At 42.8% G+C, this 15,493-nt stretch overlaps 1 protein-coding gene across 2 annotated transcripts in view; it reads right to left on the reverse strand.

Annotated features, from left to right (window-relative positions):
- Positions 1-3,785: 3,785 nt before the first annotated feature.
- The window catches only part of GALE (UDP-galactose-4-epimerase), a 34,206-nt gene continuing 22,498 nt past the window's right edge, over positions 3,786-15,493 (reverse strand). For both annotated transcript variants that reach the window (XM_070764421.1, XM_070764422.1), the window contains exons 4-11: positions 12,624-12,737; positions 11,389-11,565; positions 9,802-9,915; positions 9,626-9,692; positions 7,698-7,783; positions 6,268-6,345; positions 5,254-5,368; positions 3,786-5,093 (exon numbers count right to left, since the gene is read on the reverse strand). In XM_070764421.1, the coding sequence (XP_070620522.1) occupies positions 5,038-5,093; positions 5,254-5,368; positions 6,268-6,345; positions 7,698-7,783; positions 9,626-9,692; positions 9,802-9,915; positions 11,389-11,565; positions 12,624-12,737 (807 nt within the window). In that variant the 3' untranslated portion in view covers positions 3,786-5,037. The remainder of the gene's footprint in view (positions 5,094-5,253; positions 5,369-6,267; positions 6,346-7,697; positions 7,784-9,625; positions 9,693-9,801; positions 9,916-11,388; positions 11,566-12,623; positions 12,738-15,493) is intronic.

The following is a 15,493-nucleotide window of genomic DNA, read 5'->3' on the forward strand; positions in this document are numbered from 1 at the left end:
GCATATTTACTGTTACGGGAATCTCTTTAAATCTGTACTGAAATGCTTCTTTTTATCACTTGAAAGTATCTGAATTTTTTTTTAAAAGAATAGCCCACAAACTGTAGAATCCTTGATCCTCTCCAAACTTAGTTATTTGCTTGCAGAGGTTTAATTACCTAACATCAAGTTCTAGAGAGTACGAGGTCAGCTCCCCATTTATATACAATAGCTTGCCCTGCAACTGTTGGTTGATGTGTAGTTTTTCTCCTCAGTTGTCCCTTGATTAATGTATAGTTTCTGCTTGATAGTTTGATGTTCATCCCTGTTTATCTGGTTGTAGGCTGCTAAAGAGGATGTGTTCTGATCTGTTTCCTTCTTAGCTTTTTTTTTGGTATCTTTTGAATGGGGTGTAAATGTGGCTTATCTCTATGTGTCTGTTGATGGCTGGTGCATCTGAATTCCAGGAATTCTCTAGCATTTTTAGATTTGGCTTGATCTGGAATGTTCATTGTTTCCTAGTTGAAACTATGGTAGATCTGTCTCATGTGTTGTGAGATTAAGGAGTTTTCATTGTATCATCTGATTACTAGTTGGCGTTGCTCTCCTAATCTTATACTTCTGTGTCTCAGACAAGTTGTAGCTGGGTCTTTTGGTTTACTTAAGTTTTGGAGGGCTTTGCTTGGTTTCTGTGCCTTGTAGATCTAATATTCTGTTGGTTGTTTCTGAGATGATGTTGATACTTGGCAGGGCTACCTTTTTCATAGTTTGTGTTGGTTGTATAGTGTTCCCTCGATTTTCTCAGGGGATGCGTTCCGAGACCGCCCGCGAAAGTCGAATTTCCGCGAAGTAGAGATGCGGAAGTAAATACACTATTTTTGGCTATGAACAGTATCACAAGCCTTCCCTTAACACTTTAAACCCCTAAATTGCAATTTCCCATTCCCTTAGCAACCATTTAGATTATTACTCACCCTGTTTATTTATTAAAGTTTATTAAAAAAAATATTTATTAAAGGCAAACAAAAGTTTGGCAATGACATATGATGTCATCGGGTGGGAAAAACCATGGTATAGGGAAAAAACCCATGAAGTGTTTTTTAATTAATATTTTTGAAAAACCGTAGTATAGACTTTTCGCGAAGTTTGAACCCTGCAAAAATCGAGGGAACACTGTACTGTAGTAGGCGGAGTGGCTAGGCATTTTTGTGATAAAGATTTACCTAAAAGCATTTTAGTGCAAATCTGTAAGCTTGCCTTTAGGGGGGGGAGTTGTTCATGGCATTTTTGATTCCTGCTGTTTTCTTCCTAACAGAGGCAGAACATCCTCTCTGGCCTGAGAAATAGCAATTCTAAGAGTTGTTCCAGCAAAACAGATTTTTTTTTGGAGTGGGGGAAGGCTGTTGAATAAATATGTTTGCTTTAGTAAAATATAACTAGATTTAAAATATATATGATTCCCCCCTTTTCCAGGAATATCACTGCATTACCACCTTCAAGCCTTTGAAGCCATTTTAAAAAAAAATTAAATGAATCTCTCATAGCTCCAAAGTTTGCCCATTCCTACTCTTGAAGCATCCAGAAAGGGTTTTTTAAATATATGTGCACATTAATATGAATTATATAACATTGATGTTCTCAGCCTTGAAATCCATTTAAATCTCTTTCAAGAGTTGTTCTCCAAATGACTATTTTCACAAGGCTAACATTATGGAGGGGCAAATGGTTTCAAAAATCACTTGTGAATTACTAGCCAGGGAGTGGACAGAAGTCCTAGATTATCTGCATAATAATCTGGAAGGCAGAAAACAACTATGAAGAAGAAAGAACAAGTCCATACTAGACAATAATAAAAGAATCAAAGTAGCTTCTAATGGAGGAATGGAACAGGAATGCAAAAGAAGATAATTTATGGCCAAGCAGATAGAATTGTTCCATCCTGCCCTTGCAGATTCCACAAGTGTCTGTCATTTGCTCTTCTGAGTTAACACAAAGACTGAAATTTCATTAGATATTCGAGAATGTTTGGGTTGGAAGGAACCCTGAAGGCAATCTAATCACTTCCCTAGTGGATGATCATGATCATGATACCAGGATTTTGACCTTGTTTTTTACAGTATTAAAATTAAAATAAAATTTGCTCTTAAGCTGTAAACTGAAGTTGGCATAAGAAGCCACACAAAAATGCTAACCAGACGGAGCAAGATTCCTTATATTGCACGAAATGCTGTCTATAAACAGATGGTCATTGATCCAGAGCCTAAAATAGCGGCTTCCATTGGAAACGAGATGGGAGATGGATTCAGATTATTTTCAGTATATTAAAAACTAACCTGCGTTAGGCTTCAACCTGCATAATGAAGTCATTTATATATAGCCAAGAAAAGAGGTACAGTGATACCTCGTCTTACAAACGCCTCGTCATACAAACTTTTCGAGATACAAACCCGGGGTTTAAGATTTTTTTTGCCTCTTCTTACAAACTGTTTTCACCTTACAAACCCACCGCCGCCGCTGGGATGCCCCGTCTCCAGACTCCCATTGCCAGCGAAGCAGCCTTTTTGCGCTGCTGGGATTCCCCTGAGGCTCCCCTCCATGGGAAAACCCACCTCTGGACTTCCGTGTTTTTGTGATGCTGCAGGGGAATCCCAGCAGTGCAAAAACGGGAGCTTCGCTGGTAACGGAAGTCCGGAGGTGGGGTTTCCCAGCGAGGGGAGCCTCAGTGAAATCGCAGCATTGCAAAAACACAGCGGTCCGGAGGTGGGGTTTCGAGGACTTCGGTGTTTTTGCAATGCTGCGATTTCACTGATGCTCCCTTCGCTGGGAAACCCCACCTCCGGACTTCCGTTGCCAGTGAAGAGCTCGTTTTTGCGATGCTGGGATTTCCCTGCTGGGATTCCCCTGCAGCATCGCAAAAACACAGAAGTCTGGAGGTGGGGTTTCCCATGGAGGGGAGCATCAGGAGAATCCCAGCAGCGCAAAAATGGGCGCTTCGGCTGGCAGAAGGTGTGAATTTTGGGCTTGCACGCATTAATTGCTTTTCCATTGATTCTTATGGGAAACATTATTTCGTCTTACAAACTTTTCACCTTAAGAACCTCATCCCGGAACCGATTAAGTTTGTAAGACAAGGTATCACTGTATTGACTTGCATTAGAACAGGGGTGTCAAACTCACTTAGTCACGGCAACGTCACATGACTTATCAGGACTTTTTACTCCCTCCGCTAACCTGGCCATGAGCATGGCCAGCGTGTGACTCATCTAGCCTATGGATTGGCCTGCATTAGAAGCACATTGGTGGCCTTTATGTCAAAAAATGGAAGTGGGCGAAAGCTATTCTTCTGCAAATATTTTAAAGAGCACACCTGCCTAGTCTTATATTTGCAACATGAGCAGATACTTTCATAACAATGAGCATCGGAATCATCTTGTACTTCTGGATTTGAAGTGATGACGGTCAGATCTATCCCTCCCCCAGTCATGTGACCGTACTTCAAGTGTTCAGCAACCAGGACACATTTATGGGCATCTGCAACGTCAAACATCCATCAGACCTCATTTCATGATGGCTTTCAGCAAAAAGGACCACAACGTTTACTTAACCATCATAAAAAAAGTAGTAAAATTGATGCTTTATGACTGTCAGAAATTAAAACTCCATTATGGTCATAACTTGAGGACTATACTGCTCACCTATATTGTTGGAAGACTATTGCGGCCTTCTCCTTTTTCTCAATTTACAATCTTAAAGCTATTAGTGGGAGGATCTCTTTTTCAAGATGTTAGAAACATCACGCGTGTATATTTATTTATTTATTTATTAAGATTTCTATGCCGCCCTTCTGCACAGACTCAGTTATATCAGAGCTGCTGTGGCCTAGAGGTGGCGCTCTTCCCTCACAATCAGGAGGTTGTGAATTTGATCCTAGGTAGAGGCAGATGTAGAGTCTCCTGCTTGGGCCGGGATTGGACTAGATCAGTATTTCCCAACCCTGGCAACTTGAAGCTATTTGGACTTCAACTCCCAGAATTCACCAGCCAGCGAATGCTGGCTGGGGAATTCTGGGAGTTGAAGTCCAGATATCTTCAAGTTGCAAAGGTTGAGAAACACTGGACTAGATGACCTGCAAGGTCCCTTCCAACTCTGTTAATCTGTTAAATATCATTATCCAAAAGATCTAAAAGCTTCACTTAGAATCTGTGATGCAACAAGGCTTTGGACTATAGACTGAGCAGTGTTAAAATTTACAGCTTATACAACTTGAAAAGATACTTCCATGACTACACTGCTCAAAAAAAGTAAAGGGAACATTCAAAGAACACATCCTAGATCTGAATGAAATATTCTCATTGAATACTTTGTTCTGTACGAAGTTGAATGTGCTGACAACGTGTGAAATTGATTGTCAATCAGTGTTGCTTCCTAAGTGGACAGTTTGATTTCACAGAAGTTTAATGTACTTGGGGTTATATTGTGTTGTTTAAATATTCCCTTTATTTTTTTGAGCAGTATATTATTTTGCTAAAAAAATAACCGTGTAGAGTTTATAATTTAGAAAAAGAAATTGAGATAATGACGAAACCCACTTCCCCACCCCCACAAGGCTTAGTTTTTTCACTGCTTGGGTATCCGGTCTCTTTTGCTCAAGCGAAAGAATCCGGTCTTTGAAATCTTGCTCTTTTAACCGTCTTGTCTCTTGAAGCCGAAAAACCCAAAGGATTGTGGATTAAATTCCCCCAGAGCCAAACCAGGCTCCAGGGAAAACATTTGGATTTTGTCCTCCAGTGATATCCAGCTAGTTATCCTGTTGCTCATTCATTAAAAAACACATCGTCCCAGCCAGTAAAAAGATTTGAGTTTCTGACAGAGGAGAAGAGAACAAACCACTTAAGAGGGCAAATGGCATCCTCTCTTGGTGTGGTCAGTCAGCTCCAAAGAGGAAAGCAGATATGAGCATGGGCCGTCATCCTTTTTCAAAACTAGCCAGCCCTCGGGTCTGCACCAATGTGCTAGTGGTTCTACGTGGGAAGAAGAGGGAACATCTTCCACCATCTCCTAGTTCTTGCTGAAACCGGTGGGGTTCTGTGACTGCCACCGCCATAAGTCTTCACCTGGAAACAAGAGGGAGAGGAAGGAGAGAAGAACAATGAGCGTCCAGCAGCTTGTCTTTAGGAAGGCAAGGAAGGGTAGATGGCCACTTCATTTTCCAGCAGGAGGAAGAAACAAAAGGCTCCTTGAAAAACCAGCAGTGAGCAGAAAGTTTCTACTTACACATTTTGTCCAGGCCGAAGATGGCTTTCCAACCCAGCTCCCGCTCGGCTAAACCAGGGTTGGCATAACAAGAGGCTACATCCCCTTCTCGGCGTTCAACAATCTTGTAGTTTATCTAAAATATTATTATTATTATTATTATTATTATTATTATTATTATTATTATTATTATTATTATTTATTGGATTTGTATGCCGCCCCTCTACGGAGACTCGGGGCGAGTACAGCAATAGTGAGACAGCGTACAATAATAATCCAATACTAAAAACAATTAAAAACCCATTGATATAAAAACCAAACATACAGACAGACATACCATGCATAAAATTGTAAAGGCCTAGGGGGAAAGAGTATCTCAATTCCCCCATGCCTGGTGGCAGAGGTGGGTTTTAAGTAGCTTAAGAAAGGCAAGGAGGGTGGGGGCAATTCTAATTTCTGGGGGGAGTTGGTTCCAGAGGGCCGGGGCCGCCACAGAGAAGTCTCTTCCCCTAGGTCCCACCAAGCGGCATTGTTTAGTTGACGGGACCCGGAGAAGGCCCACTCTGTGGGACCTAATACCGATTTGTGCAGCAGAAGGCGGTCCCTGAGATAATCTGGTCCGGGGCCATGAAGGGCTTTATAGGTCATAACCAACACTTTGAATTGTGACCGGAAACTGATCGGCAACCAATGCAGACTGCGAAGTGTTGGTGTAACATGGGCATATTTGGGAAAGCCCATGATTGTTCTCGCAGCTGCATATAAATATATATAAATAGCCTGCCTTTACATTTCTGGAAAATGAGTTGGATACAGTTGCTAGGATGCCAAATGAGAGAATGGTTGGGGTGAGGTCCCGGGCTTATCATCAAGCCCATCACAGCAGATGATGGTTTTCTGCTGAAAGCTCCAGAAAGTGGACACGCTTTTCAATAAGATCTCAAGGTGTAGGTCCCAGGCACCTTTAAGTCTTGGTGTAGGAGACCCCCATACTGGCTGTCAGTCCATGCATCTCAGCTTGGTTTGTCAGCCTACCTGTCTCCCAGATGCCTTCTCCATGGCTTTGACCATCTGCAAGACTGAGTATCCAACACCGGTCCCAAGGTTGTAAATCTGTAAGAATGCAACATTTTTCACTCATAGTTCTATTCTTCTATGCTCCTCCTTTGTCGGAGGAGCATAGATTTAAAGCTATTAAGTCACAGGAACATAGAAACATAGAAGTCTGATGGCAGAAAAAGACCTCATGGTCCATCTAGTCTGCCCTTATACTACTTTCTGTATTTTATCTTAGGATGGATATATGTTTATCCCAGGCATGTTTAAATTCAGTTACTGTGGATTTATCTACCACGTCTGCTAGAAGTTTGTTCCAAGGATCTACTACTCTTTCAGTAAAATAATATTTTCTCATGTTGCTTTTGATCTTTCCCCCAACTAACTTCAGATTGTGTCCCCTTGTTCTTGTGTTCACTTTCCTATTAAAAACACTTCCCTCCTGAACGTTATTTAACCCTTTAACATATTTAAATGTTTCGATCATGTCCCCCCTTTTCCTTCTGTCCTCCAGACTATACAGATTGAGTTCATTAAGTCTTTCCTGATACGTTTTATGCTTGAGACCTTCCACCATTCTTGTAGCCCGTCTTTGGAGTGTCTGGGGTGGAATATTGCTGGCTTGCACGGGTTGGTAGCGCCTGCAATGTAAGGGTCAGCAAGCCGGTAGCAGCGAGAGGCTCCACCCATCTGGACATCGGTCACGGCCTGGTTTTAACCCTCTGTGTATGCATTAAGCCTGCACATGCACAGAGGGATAAGAGCCATGCTGAATCAGGCCAAAGCCCATCGAGTCCAGCATTCTGTGTCACACAGTGGCCCACCAATTGTCCATGGGGATCTTGAGTACCAAAAAATGGTACTCAAGGGAATCCTGCCTGCCTCATCCAACATGGAGGCGGCACTTGGACATCCTTTTCAATAACCACCGATACACTTGGCATCCATGAATCTGTCTAATCCTGCTTTGAAGCTATCAAGGCTGACAGCTGTCATGACCTCTTCTGGAAGTAAATCCCATAAACCAAAGACCCTCTGGGTGAAGAAATATTTCCCTTTATTTGTCCTCACTTTCTTACCTACGAGTTTTAGGGAGTGCCCCCTTGTCCTAGTAATGTGTGATAGAGAGAAGAATTTTTCTCTATCCACCTTTTCTATCCCATGCATGATTTTATACACTTCGATCAAGTCATCCCTTAAACGGATAAAACCACGATGTGATCAAATCATGTGCACGAGCGAAGTCGGGAAGTCGGCTGCATTTCACCCCCGTACTAAGTTTGATCTCCTGCATTGTAAGATCATTCAGATATGAAATAAGAAAAATAAAGATTACAAAGACACAATTTGTCTTAAGCAAGGCATTTTCCTTCTCAAAGGCTGGACATTTTTATAAAGAACATCCTTACCTTGCACCCACAGTTCTCTTTGAGCTTCTGCAAGGCTGCAATGTGGCCCTTTGCCAGGTCAGTTACGTGGATATAATCCCGAATGCCTATCAAAGGACAATCTGTCAATGTTCTGTTCTGCCAGCTGGTGCACATGTATTTCCACAACTTTAGGAGATGTGCATTCTCTTGGGCAAATACACACAATACGACAGCAGAACGTTTGCACATTAAGCCAGGGACAGTGTTAATAATGTCTCTTTCCCAAGTTATTTAGGAGTCCTCAACAAGAACTGCCTATTGCTTGAGGCCTGGAAGGGCTTTCGAGTATGTCTTAGTTCCCAGCAAAGAAAATTAGTACAGTGTTCCCTCGATTTTCGCGGGTTTGAACTTCGCGAATAGCCTATACCAGTGTTTTTCAACCAGTGTGCCGCGGCACACTAGTGTGCCGCGAGACATGGTCAGGTGTGCCACGAAGCTCAGCAAGAGACAGAAAGAAAGCAAGAGAGAGAGAAAGAAAGCAAGAGAGAGAGAAAGAAAGCAAGAGAGAGAGAGAAAGAAAGCAAGAGAGAGAGAAAGAGAGAGAGAAAGAAAGCAAGAGAGAAAGAGAAAGAGAGAAAGAAAGCAAGAGAGAGAGAAAGAAAGCAAGAGAGAAAGAGAGAGAGAGAAAAAGAAAGAGAGAAAGAGAGAAAGATAGGCAGGGAAGGAGGGAGAGATAGAAAGAGCAAAAAAGAGAGGAAGGAAGGAAGGGAGAAAGAAAGAGGGATGGAGAGAGAGGGGAAGGAAGGAAGAGAGAGAAAGAGGGAGAGAAATAGAGCAAAAGGGAGGAAGAGAGAGAGAGACAGACAGAGAGAGATTTTTTTTGTCCAAACTTTTTTAGCCCCCCCCCCCCCCCACTCTCCGCCCCGCTCAATGTGCCCCATGATTTTGTATATGTAAAAAATGTGCCGCGGCTCAAAAAAGGTTGAAAATCACTGGCCTATACCACGCTTTTTTAAAAAAAATTAATTAAAAAATACTTTGTGGTTTTTTTTCTATACCATGGTTTTTCCTGTCGATGGCATCATACGTCATCGCCAAACTAATAATTTTTGCAAATAAATAACAAAAAATAATTATTATTGTTAATAAATAATTATGTTTATAAATATCAGGATCACTGTGTGTTATTCAATGGTGAGTACCAGTAATAATGGTGAGTAAATGGTTGTTAAGGGAATGGGAAATGGTAATTTAAGGGTTTAAAGTGTTAAGGGAAGGTTTGTGATACTGTCCATAGCCAAAAATGGTATATTTACTTCCGCATCTCTACTTCGCGGAAATTCGACTTTTCGCGGGCAGTCTCGGAACGCATCCCCCGCGAAAATCGAGGGAACACTGTATATGAGACCTAGGTGGTGAATATATCTAGTGGTTCTATTTTAATCCAGGCCATGTACACTTCAATCCAGCCCTTTAAACTTATAGTTGAGCAGCACATAATTTCGCCAGGAAACGATTTTAGGACCTATATTAGTAAAATGTTGCCAAAATGACACTCACAACCATCTAAAACCCAAATAAATTTACTTTTATAAAGCACTTGAAATGTTATGGGACCGTAAAATCTTCTGGAATTAAATCCTGGAATGTCTCAGAAGATGATAACAGAATCTTGAGTTTTGGGCTATGAAGAGTATCATTTTTTAAACCAAGTATGTACATAAAGCAAAGGTGCCTTTCTTCTTAGTTGCTTAGCCCTGGCTTAAGATGGCAAGGAAGTAAGTCCTGGTTTCAGAAGAATTGGGCAATATATTCCCATCTTCCTGGGGAGAAAGTTCCAAATTGTGACTCTCGCTATGTTTTTCTTCCTTGAGCTTCTCCACTCAGCCTTTTTTTTTGGGGGGGGGGGGGCAGGGAGGGGGTAGGGTCTTCCGTTTCAAGTTTGGATGATAATGAGCCCTACGCACCTGTCCCATCCACTGTGTCATAATCGTTGCCAAAAATGTTCAGGTGCTCTCTACGTCCCACAGCCACCTGGAACAGGGAGAAGATGGAAAAAATATATACTGTATATGAAAAAGTAAACAAAGAAAATCTTAGCCCAGTGGATCGAGTAGCCCAAACTCTCTTAAGATCTGTCTACCTGGGCAACATAAGGCATCAGATTGTTTGGGATGCCCTGGGGGTCTTCTCCAATTTTTCCAGACTTGTGAGCTCCAATAGGGTTAAAATACCGCAAGAGAACAGCGTTCCACTCCTAGGACAAAGAAAAGAAAATGAAAAGTAAGTCTGGTGGACACAGCAGACTGATCATATTTTTTCGGAGTATAAAATAGGGTAGAAATGTCGGTGCATGTTACACATCAAATACAGCCATTTGGCCTCCCGAAGCCCCAACCCCAAATCCCATTTTTGCAAAAAAAAATGGGCACAGAGGGTTTGGAAGACCCGCAGAATGCTCCTGGGGGCAGGGGGAAGGCAAAAACAGTTTTTGCCCCAAAACAAAAAACGGGCTGTTAATCGCAAAAACGAGAGTGCTTTTGCCTTCTCTCAACCTCTCGAACAGTGCTTCTCAATTATTTTCTGTTACACCCTCCCCAGGAAGAAATAAACATTTTGTTCCCCTGTGCCCCCACAATTCTCCCCTGGGATGATTGTTTGCAATATTCGGCATGTTTTTGCTGAAAAAACTCAAACAGTGATTGTTAAGTGACGCCTTAATTTATTTGGCTTCATGCTGTCCGCTGCCAACATTTTTACACACAGTAAACATACCAGTCTTTCCTCGTCTCCCACCGTAGTCAGAGTGAAGCTAAGTGCTACATATATTTTGTCATATTTCCTCGCCTTAGCTTTCGGGAGACTTACGTTTGTCTCATTATCTCCGTCTCTTTCTTTTCATCCCTCTTAAATACAGGGTGCGTTCCAAAAGTAATGCAATTGGTTTTTTTTAAAAAAGTAATTTATTGAACAGATTTGCACAAACACTTTAAAAAATTCTTCAAAGTCCTGTCCTTGGGCCTCTACACATTTTTTTCAGCGACTCTGCCATGACCGGTACGTGCCCTGGAAAGCGTCTTCAGGAACCTCTCGCAAGGTCTTCATTACAGCTGATTGGATCTCTTCTATGGACAAAAAACTGGTTCCTTTCAGGGCTGGAACAAAAAGAAGTCTTCTGAGGCGACGTCAGGATTATTGGGGGGGGGGGAGGGCAGCATTGGACCTGGTGTTTGGCCAGGAACTCACGGACTCGTAGCGCATTTTTCATCCATAGAAGAGATCCAATCAGCCGTGACGAAGACCTTGCGCGAGGTCCCCGAAGACGCCTTCCAGGGCGCGTACCGATCATGGCAGAGTCGCTGGAAAAAATGTGTAGAGGCCCAAGGACAGTACTTTGAAGGATTTTAAGTGTTTGTGCAAATGTGTTCAATAAATTACTTTTTTTTTTAAATTGCATTACTTTTGCAACGCACCCTGTATTTTTCCATGGTGTCTTTTAAGGGTTTGTTATCTGCACTTCATATCTCCTGCTCTGTGCTGTGTGCTATTGTTCGGTGCAAAAAAACCCCTACTCCCTCTGGGGGGAAAAACATGTTTCCTGGGGTCACGTGCACCTCCTAGCATTGCTCTGTACCCCCCCCCAGGGGGCCCCACCCCTCTCTTTGAGAAACACTGCCCTACAAGCACTCTGCAGGTAAATGGGAATTGAGGTGCAGTGTTGCTCCCTTACTGGTTCCGCCTTGCACAAATCCTGGAGCATCTCTTCAATGAAATACTTGGATTTGCCATAGGGGTTGGTGCAGCTGCCGACCGGGTGCTTCTCGTCAAGGGGGAGATAAACGGGGTCTCCATAGACGGTGGCTGAACTGCTGAACACAATGTTCCTGACTCCGTGGGCTTTCATGGTCTAAGGAAAGAAAGGACGAAAAGACAGATGAGCTAGATTCGAATGGGGTCAGCAGACAAATGGCAGGAGCCGGGGTGGCACAGCAGGTAAAGTGCTGTACTGCAGGCCACTGAAGCTGACTTGTAGATCTGAAGGTCAGCGGTTCAAATCTCATCACCGGCTCAAGGTTGACAGCCTTCCATCCTTCCGAGGTGGGTAAAATGAGGACCCAGATTGTGGGGGCAATAGGCTGGCTCTGTTAAAAAGTGCTGTTGCTAACATGTTGTAAGCCACCCTGAGTCTAAGGGCGGCATAAAAATCAAATAAATAAATAAACAGACAGACAGACAGATAGATAAATCTGACAATGGGGATTTAATGAGGAGATACTCTAAGCCAGGGGTCTCCAACCTTGGCAACTTTAAGACTTGTGGACTTCAGCTCCCAGAATTCCTCAGCCAGCTTTGCTCTTCTTGATACAAGAGCCCGCAGATAGGAATGGTTACTCCAGAGGAGGTCTCCTCGGGAGTAAAACTGGGGGCTAATTGGCCACTCCCTTAAGGACATCAGAGGCAGCTAACAAGCTGCAGAGAACAACATTTGAGAAACCCATCTGAGAGCTGAAGTCCACAAGCCTTAAAGTTGCCAAGGTTGGAGACCCCTGCTCTACGCTGTGCTTCTTGTCTTAGCATCCAAGATGTCCTCAAAAGCTCATAAACCTGCTGACCCCAACTGGACACCTAGATTTCTTGATAGCCATCTCCCATATACTTCAGCTATGTACTACTTTGAGGGGGCTACAGAAGCTGAGGTCCAACCAATTTGGAGAATTTGGCTTTGCTAAACACTTGCAGGGTGCTGTTTCAAGATTTCAACTTTTGGCCAAGTGATTCTAGCCTGTCAACATCTGAGACCTTCAAGTTCTGATCTGCAAATCAGTGAAAAATGACCACTTGAACCCTAGTATAAATTTTTGCTCTTCTCAGATACATTTGTTGGTGACTTGAATGAGAGCTCCTTCCCCACAAGCGTCTTCTATTGACTCTCTTATAGTTAAATCTTGCATAATGGAAACTCACCTCTAGCAACCGGATGGTCCCAGTCAGATTCACCTTGTAATATTCCAATGGCATCTGGACTGATTCTCCAACGGCTTTAAGGCCCGCAAAATGTATCACTGCGGAAAAGTGATGCTGGAAATGGAAAAAGGACCAAACTAACGTCGCTGTTGTTACTCAGAACAAAATTCATCTTCATTGTGGGGGTTTTTTCCTTCATTAAGTCAAAGGAAATTAAACGTTTAAGCCCACTTTTTCATTGAATTATTTTAAGGTGGTGGTCTAAACCAGTGTTTCCCAACCTTGGCAACTTGAAGATATCTGGACTTCAACTCCCAGAGTTCCCGAGTTGAAGTCCAGATATCTTCAAGTTGCCAAGGTTGGGAAACACTTGTCTAAATTGAGAAAGCAAAAATACAAACCTTGGATCAGAATGACTATTCAATACATGGCCTATATCAGTGATGGCAAACCTATGGCACAGGCGCTACAGGTGGCACACGAAGCCATATCTGCTGGCACGCGAGCTGTTGCCCTAGCTCAGCTCCAATGTACATGTGTGTGCTGGCCACACCGACTTTTGGCTCACACAAGAGAGGGCGTTTTTGGCCTTCCCCAGTTCTTTGGAGGCTGAGGAGGGCAAAACAGGAGCCTACTGGGCCCACCGGAAGTTGGGAAATAGACTGTTTCTTGCCTCCGGGGAGTGGGGGGAACTTTTTTTGCCCTCCCCAGGCATTGAATTATGGGTGTGGGCACTTGCATATGTGCACTGGTGCGTGCACACACTCTAGCACCCAAGGAAAAAAAGGTTCACCCATCACTGGCCTTTATGGTGACTACATTTCACTTCCGAAGACTCACCAAAATACTGTAACCCCACAACATTCTCTGAGTTTGGATGCATTTGTGTGTCATTGGTTTTTCTGCTCCTATGCCCATCTTTAAAAGTTTCATAAAGGGGGGGGGAACCCTGAAGATGGAAGAAAACTGTTGTGGTTCAGTCTGGGACCCCTCCGGGAATGGCTGACCTTCTGTCGGTTTCCAGCTCAGAGGGAGAGGCTGAGGAACAGGAGGTGCAGACTGACGAGGAAGAGGAATCCCAGGCTGGAGAAGAAGGACAGCCAGAGTCCCACCAGGAGGAGCTCTCCCCAGCAAGCAGCCTGGATTCCTTAGGGGAAAATGCTCAAGACATCATAGATATGCGACAAAGGAGAGCTAATCAGAGACGGACTCAATTGGCTAAGTATTTCCAGCATTAGAGGTCACAGCTGGGTTTGGGTGTGGTGCTCTTGGGAAAGGATAAAAGGCGGACCCACCCTTCCTGGCTTGTGGAGTTTTATCTTGGAGATTCGTGAGACCTGTCTGTGAACTTTGGTGGCTTACAATCCTGGTTTGTGCCTTGGACTATTGAAACCTTGGGGGGGTGTGCCAGCAAGAAGCTTGTGGTATTGACTGGACATCAGGACCCTGCTGTAACGTATTATAGCCTGTCTGTTGTGAAGACAGGTTTTCCTTTGTGCTTATTTTTTCCAGCTATAAAATACTTTTGGCTTTTACCAGAGTATCTGGCTGTTTTTTCAGTTGGTGTTGAGGTTTGGGAAAACCCAGACAGAACAGAAAACATTCCATAAGTGTGAGATCTTTGTTTTCCTCCGTTCAGTACATATTATACTATTCAGTTCATATTATACTATTTTCTGTATTTTATCCATCCTAAGATAAAATACAGAAAATAGTATAAGGGCAGAACTAGATGGACCACGAGGTCTTTTTCTGCCATCAGACTTCTATGTTTCTATACCTCTAGAAGTATAACAAGCGTATAACAAGAAGTATAACTAGAGGTATAACAAGCAGGAAGAGGGAGTTTGTGATCCCCTTATATAGAGCGCTGGTGAGACCTCACCTACAAAAAGATATTGACAAAATTGAACGGGTCCAAAGACGGGCTACAAGAATGGTGGAAGGTCTTAAGCATAAAACTTATCAGGAAAGACTTCATGAACTCAATCTGTATAGTCTGGAGGACAGAAGGGAAAGGGGGACATGATCGAAACATTTAAATATGTTAAAGGGTTAAATAAGGTCCAGGAGGGAAGTGTTTTTAATAGGAAAGTGAACACAAGAACAAGGGGACACAATCTGAAGTTAGTTGGGGGAAAGATCAAAAGCAACATGAGAAAATATTATTTCACTGAAAGAGTAGTAGATCCTTGGAACAAACTTCCAGCAGACGTGGTTGGTAAATCCACAGTAACTGAATTTAAACATGCCTGGGATAAACATATATCCATTGTAAGATAAAATACAGGAAATAGTATAAGGGCAGACTAGATGGACCATGAGGTCTTTTTCTGCCGTCAGACTTCTATGTTTCTGTTGCGTTTCTCAGAAGCTACCCATCCCAAACAACCAGCCGCAGACCAAGGTATCAGAAAACTGGTTTTTGAATGAATGTAATGTAGCAGGAGTTCTTGAGAAAATATTTACTTCTTTGTAGCAAATAATCTACTGTATCTATTTACACTACAACTATCTCACTAGATGGCACTATTACACTATTACAACAGATAATCCACAATAAGCCACGCCTATGCAAAGGTACATTACATCTTATACAATTGTCCACCAATCGGGTTGTAGCACATTCTGTAGCTTTACGATGACTCAGCATTCCTTTCTTTTTACAGTCATTACAGTAATTATACTCCTCACTGCATTTGGAAGATTACATCAGGTCAATAGTAATCCTGACACTGAAGTGGCCCAATGGTTAGAGTACAGTACTACAGGCTACTTCACCTGACTGCTAGCTGCAGTTCAAATCTCACTGGCTCAAGGTTGATTCAGCCTTCCATCCTTAAAGAGGGCTGTAAAGCACTGTGAAGCAG

Source organism: Erythrolamprus reginae, chromosome 11 (assembly GCF_031021105.1).
Source record: "Erythrolamprus reginae isolate rEryReg1 chromosome 11, rEryReg1.hap1, whole genome shotgun sequence".
In the NCBI taxonomy this organism is placed as follows: domain Eukaryota; kingdom Metazoa; phylum Chordata; class Lepidosauria; order Squamata; family Dipsadidae; genus Erythrolamprus; species Erythrolamprus reginae.